We start from the raw sequence: 17,504 nt of genomic DNA on the forward strand, positions 1-17,504 counted from the left end.
TCCTTACCTGCGTATTTTAGGGATAATTAGATTCTTCTGTTTCGGACCTAAAACTAACTAGACGTAAAACATGAATATGAAGCGGTTATGTTATATTAATAGTTTTATTTACGGTAACTGTAAAAATGTTGTGTATGGAATAAACGATATGAAGAATGTGTTCGGGTGGCCTGTGTAGTCTTGGTGGTATTTAAGGTCAACTCTTATTTGTTATAACAATTATTACTATACTTATGAAAGTGACCTACATTTCAAGGTCTGAATACAACGGCTAAATTGGTAAGTCTAGCTGTGAATTCCCTTTTTTTGTCCCGAATATTGTCCTCTAGGCAACCTGGGTACGCTAGACTATTTTGGCGTAAACCCAACAAGTGAGACCAACATCGTCCAAATTCTCCCATGTAACTGGATTACAATGAGAGCTATGCCGCAAGTGCCAGTCTACTATCTAAACACCACAAACTTATATTATCCGTCCTTTTCGACTAGTTGTCAATAATGTTTTTGCAGCCCAGATGGCCACCTACAACTCGAGATAGGTCGAAGTAGGTAGCCATCGAGTGAACGATGGCCTGATGGAGAAGGTGCGTGTCTACCGCGGCCTGTTGGCACCTCCGCCTTCACAACTTCACGGCCCGGGCGGCACGCGATACGTGGGCAGAGGTCACACGTTACTCATCCACTGGCTGGTGTACTTAGATCACTTCTGGTCGATCATTCCAAATCGTCATCTGTGGCGTTGTACTCATTGAAACATTTCATATGGCCGCCAATGCAGGCCCTTTGATATTAATTTGAGTCTGAATTTTCTTGTTCCATTCAATTATCACTATTATTGACCATATCTTCTGGAATGTGTATGCAATACAGAGTGTCCTAGTGAGCAATATAACTGTCGTAATTGTCAATCTACCCAAATTAAATTTGGAACAAGCCTACTTACAGATGGTATGGATAAGCTTGTTATCCACAATTAAAATTCTAAATATATATGTATACCTGTATAGTAATAAGTGAAAGTGCAATACATCTCCCGCAAGTTCCGTCAAGGGTGATTTCAATAGACATATTATTTTAATGCTTGGTAATAAGTTTGGTCAACGGACAAAACAGGATTGTTAACTTTTCACCTTATTTTCGCACGTTTCTTACTTTCCCGGAAATAAATTGAAAATTATCGCAATAACTGATGTAATTTTTAATTCATTTCATTATGGCTTGATATATATAGATAGTACTTGCACTTGAGTCTGATAAGTTTGTTAATTCAATATCAAACAATAAAATATTTCATGCTGACGGCAATCATAATTTTTGCAAACTATTTCTCACGACCATTACAAAATAAACAATTAAACACCATTTTTGGCACATTAAAAAATTGTATACTTTTCTTTTAATACCAACAAATAGCGGGGGTTCAAAGTTTTAAGAAGTATAACTAATACAATAACAAATTAAATATGTGTACAAACATAATTTCTAATTTATTGCGGCGAAATTCTAGTTTTTAGGAAAAATGCAATTTGTGTAAAACAACTTAATCTAGTTGCATACTTTCAGAATGACACTGTTTCTACATTTTCTTAATATTACAAATTTATTCACATGCCAACCAATACAGTCATTATACCATAAATGTTCATACATTATCCAAGGTAATGATGTATCCTCAGCCTTCCTTTGATATTTTAAGATGACAGCCGCACATGGAACCTACCTTCCTCCAGTTGTGCTTCTTCCGAAAAAACATTTGAAATACATCCTCTCTTTCATTGTATATGGTCAAGATCGCTCATACTATTAAGTTCACCGTAGACTTACGTCCTACTTGGTTTCAATTTTAGGGCCTGTGTAGTCGGTGAAGATACAGTTCAAAATTTAACCAGCGTTACCGTAAGAATAAAAGGAACTCTACAGCACTTAAAAGATTTAAAAGTCATTAGCCAATATCTTACTTTGTTCCAGGCTAGTTTCCTGATACTTAATTATCAACTCCAGTACTGGAATTAAGTGCAAATCCAACAATGCCACATAAACTCAAGGGCAGAATGACAAAAGTGAAATGGCCATCATTCAGATTGTCTCGTATCGTCAAAGGAGTTGATCCAGAACAATGACTGTCAGCGTGTACCGTCTGGAGTGCGGAGGCTGCCATCTGGCGAAGACGCCGTAAACAACTAGCCTGGCCTGACTGACGATGTAATCCCGTGGACTTCAGTAATTGCCAGCTGTGTCAATCCGCCATTGTTTGTCGACAATGCTCTATAGAATTACCGCGCCATCAGTCAGTTTGCTGTCGTTGCGCCGTTTAAAAACTATTTAGTCGGGGCTCCCGGAATGGCAATGGGCGGACTGGCTGTTTATGGTTTATCTCACTGAGGTTGAGCTCCTTTATTCTTCTTCTTCTGCGATTGCTTCGCATTTAGACCGACTCACCCACAGTTTGGCTATAGTGCGTCAAGGTCCGTGAGCATTTAATGGAACAATTTTATTTTATTTTGAAATCAGAATTTACTGTCCATGCTCCATTGAACAATGTTAATAATATTAATCCCTGTGACATTTCATACAAATTCTTGAAATTAAAACAAATGAGTACCTAAATTTTTACTCGCAAAATTATACATTGATTTTTAAATACGAAAACGTGTTCAAAAGTATATATAGTTTTAAATAAACCCTGCTTTAAATTGGATTGATAACTATTTATTACCTAGTGTTTTTGGTCTGACTATGAAACAGTTAAAAACTTTCTGAGAGTGAAGGTATGGATTGAATTAGAAAAAGAAATGCAAGACGCTAGACACGTGTATTCACAGACATTTTTCTTCAGCTCTAGCGACTTACAGAGTCCAGCGATCCTCATAACCTAACGCTGCAACATAAAATCCATATCAAATGAAGGCGTATGTAACTGTGGAAGATAAGTTACCAAAATACACTTACTCAGTATTTATTTAATGTTTCCTGATACAGCGAAACATATTAAGAAATGTGTACAGCGAAAAAATGCCATTTATAATTGATATTATTACGTGATCTAAAGCATGTTAATGCTCTGAGCTTCTACAGCGTACCCTCTAGGGGTAAGGGTGCAATCTTGACAAAGTCTATCTGATACCTGAAGTTTGTATTTTTCTAAACGTATCTACTGATAATGGGAATGTGTTACGAAAATCAGGTGTTAAAATAATTTATAGTCGAATTAAATAAATACTTATCAAAGGTGTGATTTCAACTCAGACTAAGGATTTGCAGTCTATTTATTAGGGACTAGGATGAGAACTGCAAGATTATTCTATAGGGTCATGAAGTCTTAGTTTTGAATAATTCAACTTATAATGGACTCGACTTGTGATTATTTCAGGTTTATTAATTTTGCATGCAGTAACTATCGACTGACAGTATTAAATTTACATGGAATTATTGTTTTGTATCAAGTGTTGAAATGTTTTGACAATTTACTACAGTTTACATAGGAAAACTGCATTGGATGCTATAAATGAAGAAACTTCCCTTTCTCCTTACGTTTCTGGCAGTATTCTCTTCATGTACTATTTGATATCCCTATTTTCTTTCGCTTCTGAAATACATTCCTGTTTTTGACATTAACTCCTTTCTGTTTGTCCTGTTCCTTTTTCTTATAGATTAAACATTTTTTCTGAAGTAAATTTTCTGCAATTATTGCTGCCAATAACTGACCTGGCACATTACCGTTGCAGGGTAGTGTCCAGCGTGGTGGCGCTGGGGGCGCACGTCATCTGTAGCCGAGTTCCCGGCCTGACGCCCCGCCAGAGGGACATGTGTCGAGCCGCCCCTGACGCCATGATCGCTGTGGGCGATGGTATCCGACTGGCTACCCTCGAGTGTCAGCAGCAGTTCAAGACGCATCGCTGGAACTGTTCGGCTATCGGCAAAGGAAACTCCTTCGGGCACGTTGTAGTAGTCGGTAAGAATAGCAATAAATAGTTATTTAGTCGTAGGTGAATAATATATATATATATATATATATATATATATATATATATATATATATATATATATATATATGTATATATATGTATACAGAAAATAAGTTTCAAATTTTTTTGTTAATTGGATACTGCACCTTAGATCAATATATAAATATACTATAAATGCTATCAATGCTATAAATACAACTTCTGAATTCCTCGTTTTTTGTATGTCTGTTTGTGTGCCGACTGAAAATTTAATAACTAACAAACGGTTTAAGATAAGGTCATTCAATTGGAGTATTAATATATTAATGACAATTTCGCTAAAAGAACGTAATATGTATATTACTGCAATGTATCTTAAGAAGCAAACATTTATACCTTGTTTGTCATAATTAAAACTATAAATAACTGAGAAAATGTATTTTTATTGTCAACCAAATGAAGACCAAACAAATGTAGGTGTCATTAAAAGTAGGTGAAAAAAAATTCTTTACTCTATTGTTGATGTTCAGGCGTATTGTTGGAAGTGTTCAACAGGATATCCAGATTATATGTTAGTGAAAAAATTATACTTTTCCAAACAATACAATGTTTTAAACGAAACAGTTACTATCCACCAAAACCTTATTGTTGAAAATTATTAATGTATTTTAGATGTTAACAGGCTTTTTTCGTGTTAGTTGAAAATTTTAATTTTATGTTGCAAAATTAGTACATACGGAACATATGGCAGTATAACACGTTTATATGTTGACTTATAAAACATGCTATTAGTTCAGCATTTTGACGGAGATAAAATGATCTGTAAAAGACAGCCTTCTAAGGATCCCGTTTAATGTAAACCAACACGTATATATTTCCCTATTATACTTCATTTTAAATTAATCTGCATTACCTTTACTAAAATAAAAACAGACCTCTTCGGCGGTTGAGAAAACTAGTTTATAAATTATTGTTAGAGATTGAATTCAGGATATCGCGTTGTACTTTTCAATAAAAACTAATCGATTACTAAACTATAACACTCAGTAGAACAATAAACAATTTCCCGCAGAACATCTGATATAGTAACTCCAGACACAAACAAAGCCCAATCAATAAACGCGGCCGACCGGAACCCTGACGTTTACAATCGGCGATTAAAATCACACAAATGTAATTTTATGAGAGCTGTTAGTAGAGCGGCTCTAGATACGGGTGGGAGGCGAATATTTTACCGACTGTAGGCTTGAACGACTTTTAATATTTCCTGCCCGGGAATGAGGAAGCCCTGTCTTGGGAGGAACTGATAAAGTAAACTGTTCGCAAGGTTCAGTTCAATTTCGAAACGGATGCTAAATACTTCTTTTTTCTATGTTTTAATGAAGGAATTCTTGCGTCCCAGCTTATACCTTCATAATTAATTGGAAAAGAAACAAAAAAACTTATTTACGTTTAGGGTTTGTTTTACAGTACATGAAAACTTAATAGACATTACAATTACGAACAAAGCCGCATTTCAAGGTGAACATTTTATATACGCTAATTTTGAGCACAGAAAAAATACTACTGATTTATATTACAAAGCTTGATATTTAATATCGTATATTCTTACAGTTACACTATTACTGACATATAGACTTCGCTACTTTAGGATACAGTGTTTGTGTTTGGTGATAGTACTATCAGACAATGAGCGATCGGTAGCCAAATTGTTGAGATAAAATTGGTAGTGGTAAAATTAATTTATTTACAAGTGATATTTATACATAAAGGGTACAAAAAGGGTGCTATTTTTCATAGTTTTCACTTTAAATATATACGTGTGAGTGTTTTTGTAAGAAATTGCTCAAAATGCAAAGTTGGTCTTAAATGGACCAGTCTTTCGGTATACATTATTGCCAATAGTGTATTGTAATGCGCACGGCGGTTATCGCGAAATAAACGATCATGCAATGTCGAGCGTGGCTGTTGCTTGGATGAGTAATATTGTACTTGCAATCAGCCCGTCTGTCCGGCCATTGGTTGTGGGTTGGAAGTCATTAACCGATACTCCGCAGGTTAAATGTTAGAGAGGGCTTCTTAGCCCTAACGTCGCCAGGTAATATGAGACCTTCTTTACTTTTATTTTCTTTTTTTCAAGAAGATAGGAATTTTAGGAGAAATCTCGCATGAAAAAGGTTCTTAGGGGATATAAAACTGTTCTTTCGTCATACCAAGTCTTTCGATCTCCAGACTGACTACGTATTGAAAAATGTAGGACCATTAAAAAAAGATTGTTACTTTAAATGCATGCATTGTTCTTGACTAAAGCTTACATAGAACAAAATCTAATAACCTTTCTTCGTAAGAAGCCTAGCTCAAAGAGTCAGGTGTGCCTGGCGTTCTCTAGGTTTTAGTGATTTTAAAACTAACTAATTATGTTGAGGCACAGAGTAATTATTACCTTATTACTCTGTGGTTGAGGACAATAATGCTGACTAGCTGCCTGTATATGTTTTTTTCGTATGAACAGTAACTAAGCCGAACTGAATTGAACATTTTCAAGGCGGTCTCCATCATCACCAAGGAAGGTGTATCAAATTACCAACTTGCAAATAAAAGATATAGGCAATTTATTAAATCTAATAATTTAAAGATTGCTTTACTAGTGTAATTGTTGCAGGAAGTAAAGAGGCTGCGTTTACATACGCAGTAAGCAGTGCGGGCGTAGCTTACGCTATTGCAGCGGCTTGCTCTCGCGGCAACATCTCCGCATGTGGTTGCGACCCCAAGCACAAGACCCGGAAGGAACTGGCTCCTGCTGGCTGGAAGTGGGGCGGGTGCAGTGTAGACGCAGGCTATGGCATGCGGCTTGCGAGACGCTTCCTGGACGCCAGGGAGATCGAGGCCGATGCCCGCAGTCTCATGAACCTCCACAACAACAAGGCTGGTCGAAAGGTAGATTATTCCAAGCAATTGGATTAAAAATTGCCATTGTTTAATTAAAACTAACTATTTCGAACATTCTCTGGACACATAAAAATACTGTTTGTTAATATTTATTGGATTTATTATTCTTTGAAATAAGACCAAATAGATAAAATTGAAGTACAGAACAACATTTTCCATCCAAATATGCTGTACATAAAGAGGTTTACTCCACTGTGGAACTGAGAACTGTAGTACTTTTAAACCATGTAAGGACCCTTACATCCAATAATTATTTAATAGTGTCTGAAGTACTAAGACTTATACTCTTAAATTTGAAGATTGAAATAATATTATTCTAAATAACCTACTAACTAGGTAATTAATTTGAACTACGTTCATAGTGATTTCACTAATATAGCCATTAGTAGCAATGCTATTTTTACTGGTGATGATGTTCTTCTTAATGATGATGTTACTCTTAATGATGATAACGCTGTTTTGCCTGATGGCAGTGCTGTTCTTATTGAAGAAATGTTCACTTTACGGATGTTAATGGTGATAATGCTGGTATCACTGATAGTAATACTGTTCTTATTACTAATGTTCCTCATACTAATAAAACGCTGTTATTATGGTGATGTTTCTTATACTGATGAAAATGCTATTCTCTCTGATAAAGATGCTCTTACTGTTAAAATGTATCTTCTTACTGATAATGTTGTTCTTAATGATGGCAACACTGATATTCCATATGGAAATGATCTCTTATTAGTGATTTTCCTTTTATATTAGTAATAAAGCTGTTCCTATAGATCAAGTTGCTCTTTCTCATTATAATGCTCTTTATTTGCTACATTACAGGCAGTGAGGCAGAGTCTAGTAACTGAATGCAAGTGTCATGGAGTCTCTGGAAGCTGCAGCATGAAGACTTGCTGGAAGACGTTACCCCCGTTTCGGGTGATAGGTGACAATCTCATGCGCAAATATTGGAGGGCGCGCCCCGTGGTGGCGATGCCGTCCCCCAAAGGACTGGCACTCTCTGTCCGCCGTGGCAGAGCTGCCCAGGGAGTCACGACGCCAAAGAAATCCGATCTGGTGTTCCTGGAGCCGTCACCCAACTACTGTGAGAAAGATCTGTCAGCAGGCTCACTCGGTACTGTGGGTCGTCTCTGCAATCGCACGTCTAAAGGTACTTGTCTCATTCTGTCTCTCTTATCAAATACTATTAAAAATGTATGGCATTCTGACACATTGTTATAACGTTCTGTGTACAACTACGTTACACATACCCTGGACCTTTTGGCTAAAGTAATCGATAGTGGAGTCAAGACATTACATACATGAAACTAAACATAAAACATAATTGTCCTAAGTTGCAGGAATAGAATTTTTGCATGGATATTTCTTCGTCCGTACTGTCAAATACCAGTATATATAGGATAAATATAAAATATATTTTTAGTACGAGTTTTGAGTTTAACTTCAACTTTTGCTTAGTACAGCGTCTGTAATCTGACACGAAGAGAGGTTTTCTCGTCTGGATTACACTGGATGGCTGCTGGGAAACCAGATAGACTTCATTTGTATTCTAGCTGTCTTTGATACCAAAAGATGGAAAGAGTTCGTTTATGAGCTTCTTCGTCGCCGAATTTTTGCAAAAGTCAAGTCTCTGACAGTGTCAGATTTCAGACACTGCACTAAGCGGAAGGTGAAATGGAGCTGAATTATGAGTTTGCATTGAGTCAACACTTCCAACCATAGCTATGTTATAAGTTTTGAGTGTTTCTATACTATCATGATTATAAAATATCTTATGATTGTTCAAAGATTAACTGTGAATTTACCGTACATTCTTAAAAATGTATTAAATTCAATCTTGAACAGATTTAAAAAAAGGATGTTTTACACTTCTACCTGCTCTAGTGTAACTTTCTTTGTGCATGTCCGTCAATGTTTTACCGAAACTACTTACCGACAATTTATCAATCTTTTACATCGAGAGAGGACTGTCCTAAGTGGTCTCAAACTTTTTAGGATTGGACAGGTATCTGATCAGAAAATCAATTTGGAAGTTTTACATATAAAACCATATAGAGAAGCCAGACAAAGCAATTTGATGAGCCTTTTCCTTAGGACTATTATAACTTACGTCAAAAAGGCCAGGAAACTCCTTTTTTATTTTTTGCTTCGGAATGTCGCCCCAATTGGAGGATAAAGTTTTAAAAATTCATCCTGGAACTATGGTACAGGATTGAGTGTGGAGATTAGAATTTCCCTAAACACTTTAAACTACCTCATAGTTGCTATGGGAAGTGTCCAGGTTTGTATGCTGAGTAAGATTTTAATTACATAGACTGCGATTGAATAGAGTAATGCTAAGTAAGCATTTACGTTTCTTAATTTTTGGGATGGCACCACTGTTGAAGTACGTGTGGAATATATTTAATGGAGCAGAGGGGCAGTCTAGAATGCAGTCAATGCGATTTCTCTAATACTCAGAAATAGAATGGTAAATTTTACTTTGTCAGGATTTGAAGTGTCGATCTTTTCATAGACTTTATTACATCAGTACGGAATAAGGCAAGGTAAATTTTTTTGATTAAATTAACTGCCAACAAAGAATTTGGGACGTTCTACTACAAAATAAATACATACTAAATATGAAACTTCATTTTAGGTTCTAGTCTCTGAATATCCTTCATTACAAATCTCTCTTCTCAATTAGAGGAGAGACATACAAAAATTAGCCACTAATCATTTTAAAAATAATAACATTATTACTGTAAAACTAAACTGACTTAAAAACAACGTTATATAGATATTATGTATGCGCTTAACTATAGCTTGTAAACTTAGAAAAGAAATAATTTAAAAAACTTAACGTTCTTTTATTTTTTTTAAACTTTTGATACTCTCGTATTTCGACCTGCACATAAACTGGAGGCCAGTGATAAAGAAGTCATTATTGGTTTCTGGTTGGTCATATTAATCAGTGATCGGTTGAGTTCCAACCAATAACAATACAGTTCCGTCCCATCCACTGATCATTATAAGCGGAATTGCAATAATGGCTTAGCCTATTGTTCATTTTTTGACTGAAAATAGATCATGATTGGGAGGACGAAGTATCTCAAGATTGGTGTTAGGATCGATTCAACTGTTGAGGACCGAAACCTTAGGCGATTTACATGACAACGACCAAGGACTAAAAAAAAACCATTATTAACTTTATTATCCTTTGCAATATTCTTCTCATCACTACAAGTGCAGTTCATAAACTCCATGAACGTGCAGTGTTCATGGAATCATGAAGTTATTGCTTATATTTCCCATTTACGGTGTATGTGTAATGTTGTAGGGACCGATGGGTGTGACCTGATGTGCTGCGGGAGAGGGTATAACACCCACCAGTTCACCAAAGTGAGCCAGTGCCACTGCAAATTCCACTGGTGCTGCTACGTGAAATGCGACACCTGCAGTGAACGAACTGAGCAGTATTCCTGTAAATAGACGTTACTAAAGTCACAACCATTTACATGGATGGCCTACAACCCTGTACCAATAATAGTGCAGAGAGGAGATATAAAAGGAACTAAAAACTTTGATTAACGGTTCAAAATAATGTTGAGTGTCATTAGTTATTGCTTTCAGGATGCAAATGCATCAAGGAGTGATACAAATATAAATTTGCCCCTGTTACCCAGCCCTGGAACGTGGATAAATGCATGGTTTGGTTGTTCCAAAACAGTTCACACCAGATCCAAAAGATATAATGCAGTGATAGACTTAAAATTGTAATCTTGTTGTTAAGAAAGCGTTTTGAGGAGGTTTAGATCACTTTTAATAGATAAATTATTTTAGTAATTCCATATTTACATATAAAAAAATATTAAGATTCGTGGCATAAAACACATTGTATGTTTGAATATAAAATACGTTTATAAATGCATTTTATGTATGCTTTTGTAAATATTCACTCCTAAAAATCATTTAATCAAGCTCCTCAATTCATTAGCAAATAATTGTCACTAAGATAATTAGAAAGATATAAATATAAATTACTCCTTCACCGATGTAGAATTATAACATTTAGTTGTGAAGCTACATCAAAATAAAATTATAGTTCTCACAACGTAAATATATGTGATGATTGAATTTAACAATAACGAGGACTTAGCTGAGTGAAGTAATCACATTTAGTTGTGAAACTACTTCACAACGTAAATATACGTGATGATTGAATTTAACATTAACGAGAGCTTAGCTGAGTGAAGTAATCAACTAACAAGACTGTAAATAACACTAGTTATCTAGTTTTAATAAAGTATTTGTAAATTAAAAACTTGTAAGAAATCTGCTTGTAATGCACAATAATGTTGTATAACTCTGTACATTCCATTAAGTTATTCATCTTATTTAATAACGAAACCAAAACCTGTAATTACACAATGTAATTAGCTGTTGCAACAGAACCAGTTAAGTTATGCCCATATGAAACTGTTTATTTATTTGAATAAACTAGGTTATAAATCAAACTATAGTCTGCTTGCTTCTTTTCACCCCAAAATGTTTGTGAAACCCAATTGGATATGTTAAATGTTTTCCGACGGAGAACACTTTTTGTAATCTATATGTAGTTCATGTCTGTCCTCTTCCATATTTTGAGAAAAATAGTCGGTTTATGTTTTTAAATATTAATAGCTTTTGTGTTCTGTGGTGTTGTATAGGTATGTGGTGTTATTTATACATTACAGCTTTACAAATTCATTTTTATTCTTCATCGTTGATTGAAACTGTTGACTAAAAATAAAACATCTTCTTTATTATGTTTCATCTGGGGTTACTATGCAATTCTCAACGCTATCTGGAAACATCAAGTCTTGTAGTACTCCAAGACAAGTATCTCCTATAATAAACTGCACTGAGAAGTAATTACACACAATATAGAGATAAATATACAAATCTGTAGGACTTTAAAAAGTAATATCTGTATTTTTCGTAGTATTATTCATTGAATGATTTTAATTTGAACATAATTGGAGTAATGTTTTGAAATATCGATGTTCAAATATAATTTACTGATCATGTTTACATTAATACAGTTCAAAGCGACATTAAAATTATAGCTCTTGTTCGGCACTTTATTTAATGCAGACAAACTGATCCTACAAGTATTCTGCCCTAAATGAGTACAAAAACAATATTTTTATACAGTTTACATAAATTCGTTAGCCAGTTTTAACCAATAAAACTTTTAAAGATAGCGGCCATTTGCGCAAAACTTTTAACTTAATTACTTTTCAATGTAGAACCAAAATGACAAGATGACAAATTAGATAATTATAAATAACTTTTATTCTTGCACATATTCCTATATGTCTTAGGACTTCAAGACGACGGCCGTTTGAAGTTTGGAAAAAGGAATGCAAAGCGAATCAACATCACAGTAAAAAATTGTAGGACAAACCAATAAAGGTGCTTTAGAATTCGTAAGAAATTTATAATAATGTTTGTTCATACGTATTGTTTAATATATCGTAAGATTTATAGGTAACGACCGTATACAGTTTTGAATAGGAAAACGTAACATTTCTAACATAAATTGCCGTGATATCTACCGGTACAAACAAATATTAGCACTAAGATAGTACTCGCATATTGCTTGGATACGTTCCTTATCTAATCATAATCAATAATAGGTTTCAACATAGCGGCAATCACATTTTTGTAAAAATTTTATCTCGAGTATTTTACAAAATACATCGAAAGTGATACTTATTAAAAGTGTTCAATCAACTTTTATTCTTATTATTCTTTTGATCACTCTTACTGTTTAAAGGTTGTGGCCGTCTATAAGATTTTTAAAGAATTATACAATGGTATCTAATCTTCATAAGTAAGTATGTTTAAAACATAATTTTTGATTGATTGAAACTAAATCAATTCCAAATTTTAACAATTCAATTCTACGGAATGATGTGATTTTTTATTTTTTAACGTTTCGAAACGATGGAGTTTATAAATATTTAAAAGTGTTACGAGCGTATTAACATTGTACGTGATAGTAGAGTCCTCGTACCAACAGTGATGTAAAAACTAAACGTCTACTAAACTAATAATGCATCTTCAGTTTGACATTTCGAGATAACAGCCACCTTTATAAAGACTAAGTTCGAAGGGACATTTTTAGAATTATACATGATAGCTTAACGAACAACACTGTCTTATTTATCTAAAATGTAAAGACACATTTTTTCGCTCGAATATAGCATAATCCTTCTCAAATCTATATAATTTGTGATTTAATCAATAACTCCTACACAAATAGTATTGACTCTAATACATTTCTCCAGGACCACATGTAACATTGTGCGTAGGGCAGCATAAATTGTTGTTTAAATCACCGCACATATCCATTCTCAAACCGAGTAGATAAATAACATTTTATACGTTCTCAGTACCGATTTCATGGTACTCCAGTTTAATAAATGTCCTCATTATAGGATCCCGATTTATATATTACCCTCATACCTGCCATGTACGGTAAAACATGTTGTATTATTCAGATTACGAGATGTAACTAGCTATGACAAAGTATGCAATCAAATTACATATTCAATAACCCGTAATTATAATATACGACTATATAGGAAGTAGTTAGTAGTTATCTTGTTAGTAGTTACATGCAAAACTAAGACAGTACATATCTATAAATTATCCCTACAGTATACCCTGTGCATATTGTACGTTATTATAATCATTAATTAACTTTAATAAAAAATTTGTGTTTTCGTATACTCGTATGTGAGCTTTCAAGAGAATATATACTCGTAGTTCGTATATAAAGAGGACATTCTGTAGCGGATGATGTGACTCATGTTCTTGTCCCCAGCCGAGTGAGTTTGACTCATTAAAACAAGAAAGCGTCAGTCAGCTTACAGGTTTTACCAGGATCTACTTACTTCTACAATGTAACTGTGGTTTAATACCGCTAGATTCCGCTATTGAAGTTATGTCACGACGGACAGTATTGAATGTCCTCTCTATACATACCTGGGAATGTAATATGCTTACATGCCAAGGTAATAGTGTTTATTGGTACTATGGTGAATACAACTCTATACATACCTGGGAATGTAATATGCTTACATGCCAAGGTAATAGTGTTTATTGGTACTATGGTGAATACAACTCTATACATACCTGGGAATGTAATATGCTTACATGCCAAGGTAATAGTGTTTATTGGTACTATGGTGAATACAACTCTATACATACCTGGGAATGTAATATGCTTACATGCCAAGGTAATAGTGTTTATTGGTACTATGGTGAATACAACTCTATACATACCTGGGAATGTAATATGCTTACATGCCAAGGTAATAGTGTTTATTGGTACTATGGTGAATACAACTCTATACATACCTGGGAATGTAATATGCTTACATGCCAAGGTAATAGTGTTTATTGGTACTATGGTGAATACAACTCTATACATACCTTGGGAATGTAATATGCTTACATGCCAAGGTAATAGTGTTTATTGGTACTATGGTGAATACAACTCTATACATACCTGGGAATGTAATATGCTTACATGCCAAGGTAATAGTGTTTATTGGTACTATGGTGAATACAACTCTATACATACCTGGGAATGTAATATGCTTACATGCCAAGGTAATAGTGTTTATTGGTACTATGGTGAATACAACTTGTAAGCTATGTATTTGAGAGGTACGATGTGAGATTAGTCTAACTAAAGCTATAGTAACCGTTGTAGTTTAAAACTAAAGTACAATTTAAACAAGGAATATTGACGTAGTATGCATTCTAAAAGGACATTTGCATTAGAGGCATGGAAGAAAATTTTTCTTCTTAAATTAGAACGTTAAACTCTCAAAGAACTAAAAGTGATAAGAAATAACAGGTTTTCCATGTTATAATTAATTGAAATCTATACATGAGCTGTTTTCCACATAAGTTCACCGCTGATGTAGTTGGTTGTAAAAATTATATACAAATAAAAATTGGAATTAATTTTAACATGATTAATGTAACACTTAATTTTTAAATGTATAATTCGTATAACTTTACTTCTTCGTATGATTGTACGTTCAGCATTTAGAAGCCGACCGATGATGACCGCTTCAAAACTAATATTATAACTTCGTATCCAAAGATACTAAAGAATACCTTATGGATTGTTGTAGTTGTTTTTAAATCTGGTTCGTGTGCTTACAACAAAAGTACTTTGTTGATTTTATTTTATTCTTAGGTTTGTTGCTTTTTTTGTAGAGGGTGGAAATTGTAAAGTGTAAATAGATTATTAATTTATGAAAATAATAGTCATTAAAAAGATAAAATATCATGTTTAAGTTGAAATATACCTTAATTTCCATCCATACACTTCTATAATAACTTTGTAGGAGATATGAATAGATTAGCACATGCTCCGTTTTAAATGTTTAATAGTTTTGTCGTGTATGTTTTATTTGACAGATGAAACAGATGTTTTCATGTGTGATTTTATATTTGGACAGTATGATAAATAGGGTTGATGACTGTGGTATAGTTATAGATCCGTTATTTTCGTTCTATAGCATTGTGTAGTAAACATTTCAAGTTATCAAAAAAGAGAATTATACAAGTTAAAAATTTAAAAATCTATGAATTATGAAATATTTTACATGATTGATTCACAATTGATTCTTCTACTGAATGAAAGTTTTGAGGATAATGAGATTAAAACCAATAAGAATAAAAATGTAATGATGAATTTGATTTTATGCTCGATTCAGTATATATATATATATAAGTCTATGTATATATACTGTATATATATATACATAGACTTAATAATTATGCCCTGTCTTGAAGTATGAAAACATACATGAAAAACAATTTTACGCCTACCATCTTATGATATTGCATCATACACTAATTGTAACGAATAATTAGTTTTTAATGGTTTTGTGTAAATCATATGCTTTTTAAATAATTTACAAATTAACTTGTACACGTAACGTACTTAGTTAAGTGACGGCAAATTGGCTGACTGGGTTAATATGGTATGGACTTAAAAGTTTCTGTTCACAAAGCAAAAGGTCAGTAAATTGCTACTTGAAAAGAGATTGATATAATATAAGGTTGTATTAAATAATTTAAAAAAAATCAGTTAAAAACAAAGAATTTTCTGAAACGTATTGTTAAGGTGCAATATATAGGACGGGACTTGATATAGGATATATGGAATTTTCGGTACAAACGCTTTTAATAATATCGTTGATACAAACTGATCCAATGAACTCCAGTCTGATTTTGGAAGATTTCAAACCAGAAATGCACAAGAAAATGTAAATTTAATTTAATTACGCAGAATGTATGTGAGATAATATAGGTAAAAGGTGCAAATATCAGTACCAATCAAGACCTGCACTTCCCCCAGATATCAGTTGGCCACGAGAGCTATAAAGCTGACTCAACGCCGCTATAATCTACTTGTTGTCACGGTTTGATGAGAGGCTGTAAAGCTTTAATACGACTGTAAAGCGCCCACCGGCCTGCGGTATCTCCTTGACTGGAGGATGACTTGCATCTCTACTCTTGCTGTTGCAGCGTCAATGATGTGTCTACAGGAAAAAATCGTTAAGTATTCTATGTACTTTGTTATTTGTATAAGTAAGTGGTAAGTGGGTGCTATGTATATAGATATTGTGTTTTATATTTAATAACTTTACTTATGCCTAACGTCTGATATAGGATCGGTTTACATTGTCCCCCAGTACAAATTGTATGGAGAAGAAAACAGCATTTTCCAGCAAAAAATTAAAATGTTTGTTGCTTTTTTTGAAACGAAACTTACGTCCTATTCATATGGGTGGCTACGTGTGGTCGAATACCGCGACAGCGGTGAAAACATAAAATGAGTAATTATTTAAAATTTAGTAAACAATTAAAATAAACTTAATTTTATGTTTAATCAATATTACATTCTCAAAATAAACTATGCAATTCAGTTATATCTAAGCAATTCTTGTTCGAATGTGAAAAACAACGGGTTTTAATGTTTATTAAAATTTTAAAATTGATCCTTGATTAATTCGACCAGGGGATGCATCAATTTTTACACCAATTAATGGGATTGTTCATGAATGAATTTCGGAGTACATAACAAATCATGCTGTATGGTTTTAAATCATTATCTCTTATATGTTTCATTTGTGGATTTACTTAGAAGTATTTTAAGTAATAACATTTTGCATTTACACCTCGAAATCATTATATTTACTTAAAAAGAATCATTTGATTAAAAAGCATTTTTTTCTAAATTGGCATTCCCTGTAAAACGTTTGTTTTGAATTTTGTTATGCAAAATAAATTTTATTGTGTGTTTAATAAACGTCACAAAGATAGTTTGTACAATATTTTAATATTTGATAAAGAAACTTGTTGCCCATATGCATTATTAATTAACAACGCAGAAACCGAACTAAGACAATAATCGGTTTGCCTGGCGGCTTCTCTACAGTTTCTGTAGCTCATTCATCTGTAGCTCAGGCAACTATCGGCAAGAGAAAAATAATGTCGGAAATATGCTACAACATATATTTGATATCTAACTACGTTACTGTTATTATTTTAGAA

The 17,504-nt window shown here is 33.7% G+C and overlaps 1 protein-coding gene across 1 annotated transcript in view; it reads left to right on the forward strand.

Moving 5' to 3' along the window:
• Positions 1-11,389, forward strand: part of LOC124354720 (protein Wnt-7b) — a 117,318-nt gene extending 105,929 nt beyond the window's left edge. The window contains exons 2-5 of the mRNA XM_046805377.1: positions 3,726-3,952; positions 6,607-6,881; positions 7,716-8,043; positions 10,213-11,389. Of these exons, the coding sequence (XP_046661333.1) occupies positions 3,726-3,952; positions 6,607-6,881; positions 7,716-8,043; positions 10,213-10,364 (982 nt within the window). The 3' untranslated portion in view covers positions 10,365-11,389. The remainder of the gene's footprint in view (positions 1-3,725; positions 3,953-6,606; positions 6,882-7,715; positions 8,044-10,212) is intronic.
• The last annotated feature ends 6,115 nt before the right edge of the window (positions 11,390-17,504 follow it).

Source organism: Homalodisca vitripennis, chromosome 2, assembly GCF_021130785.1.
Source record: "Homalodisca vitripennis isolate AUS2020 chromosome 2, UT_GWSS_2.1, whole genome shotgun sequence".
NCBI classification, from domain to species: domain Eukaryota; kingdom Metazoa; phylum Arthropoda; class Insecta; order Hemiptera; family Cicadellidae; genus Homalodisca; species Homalodisca vitripennis.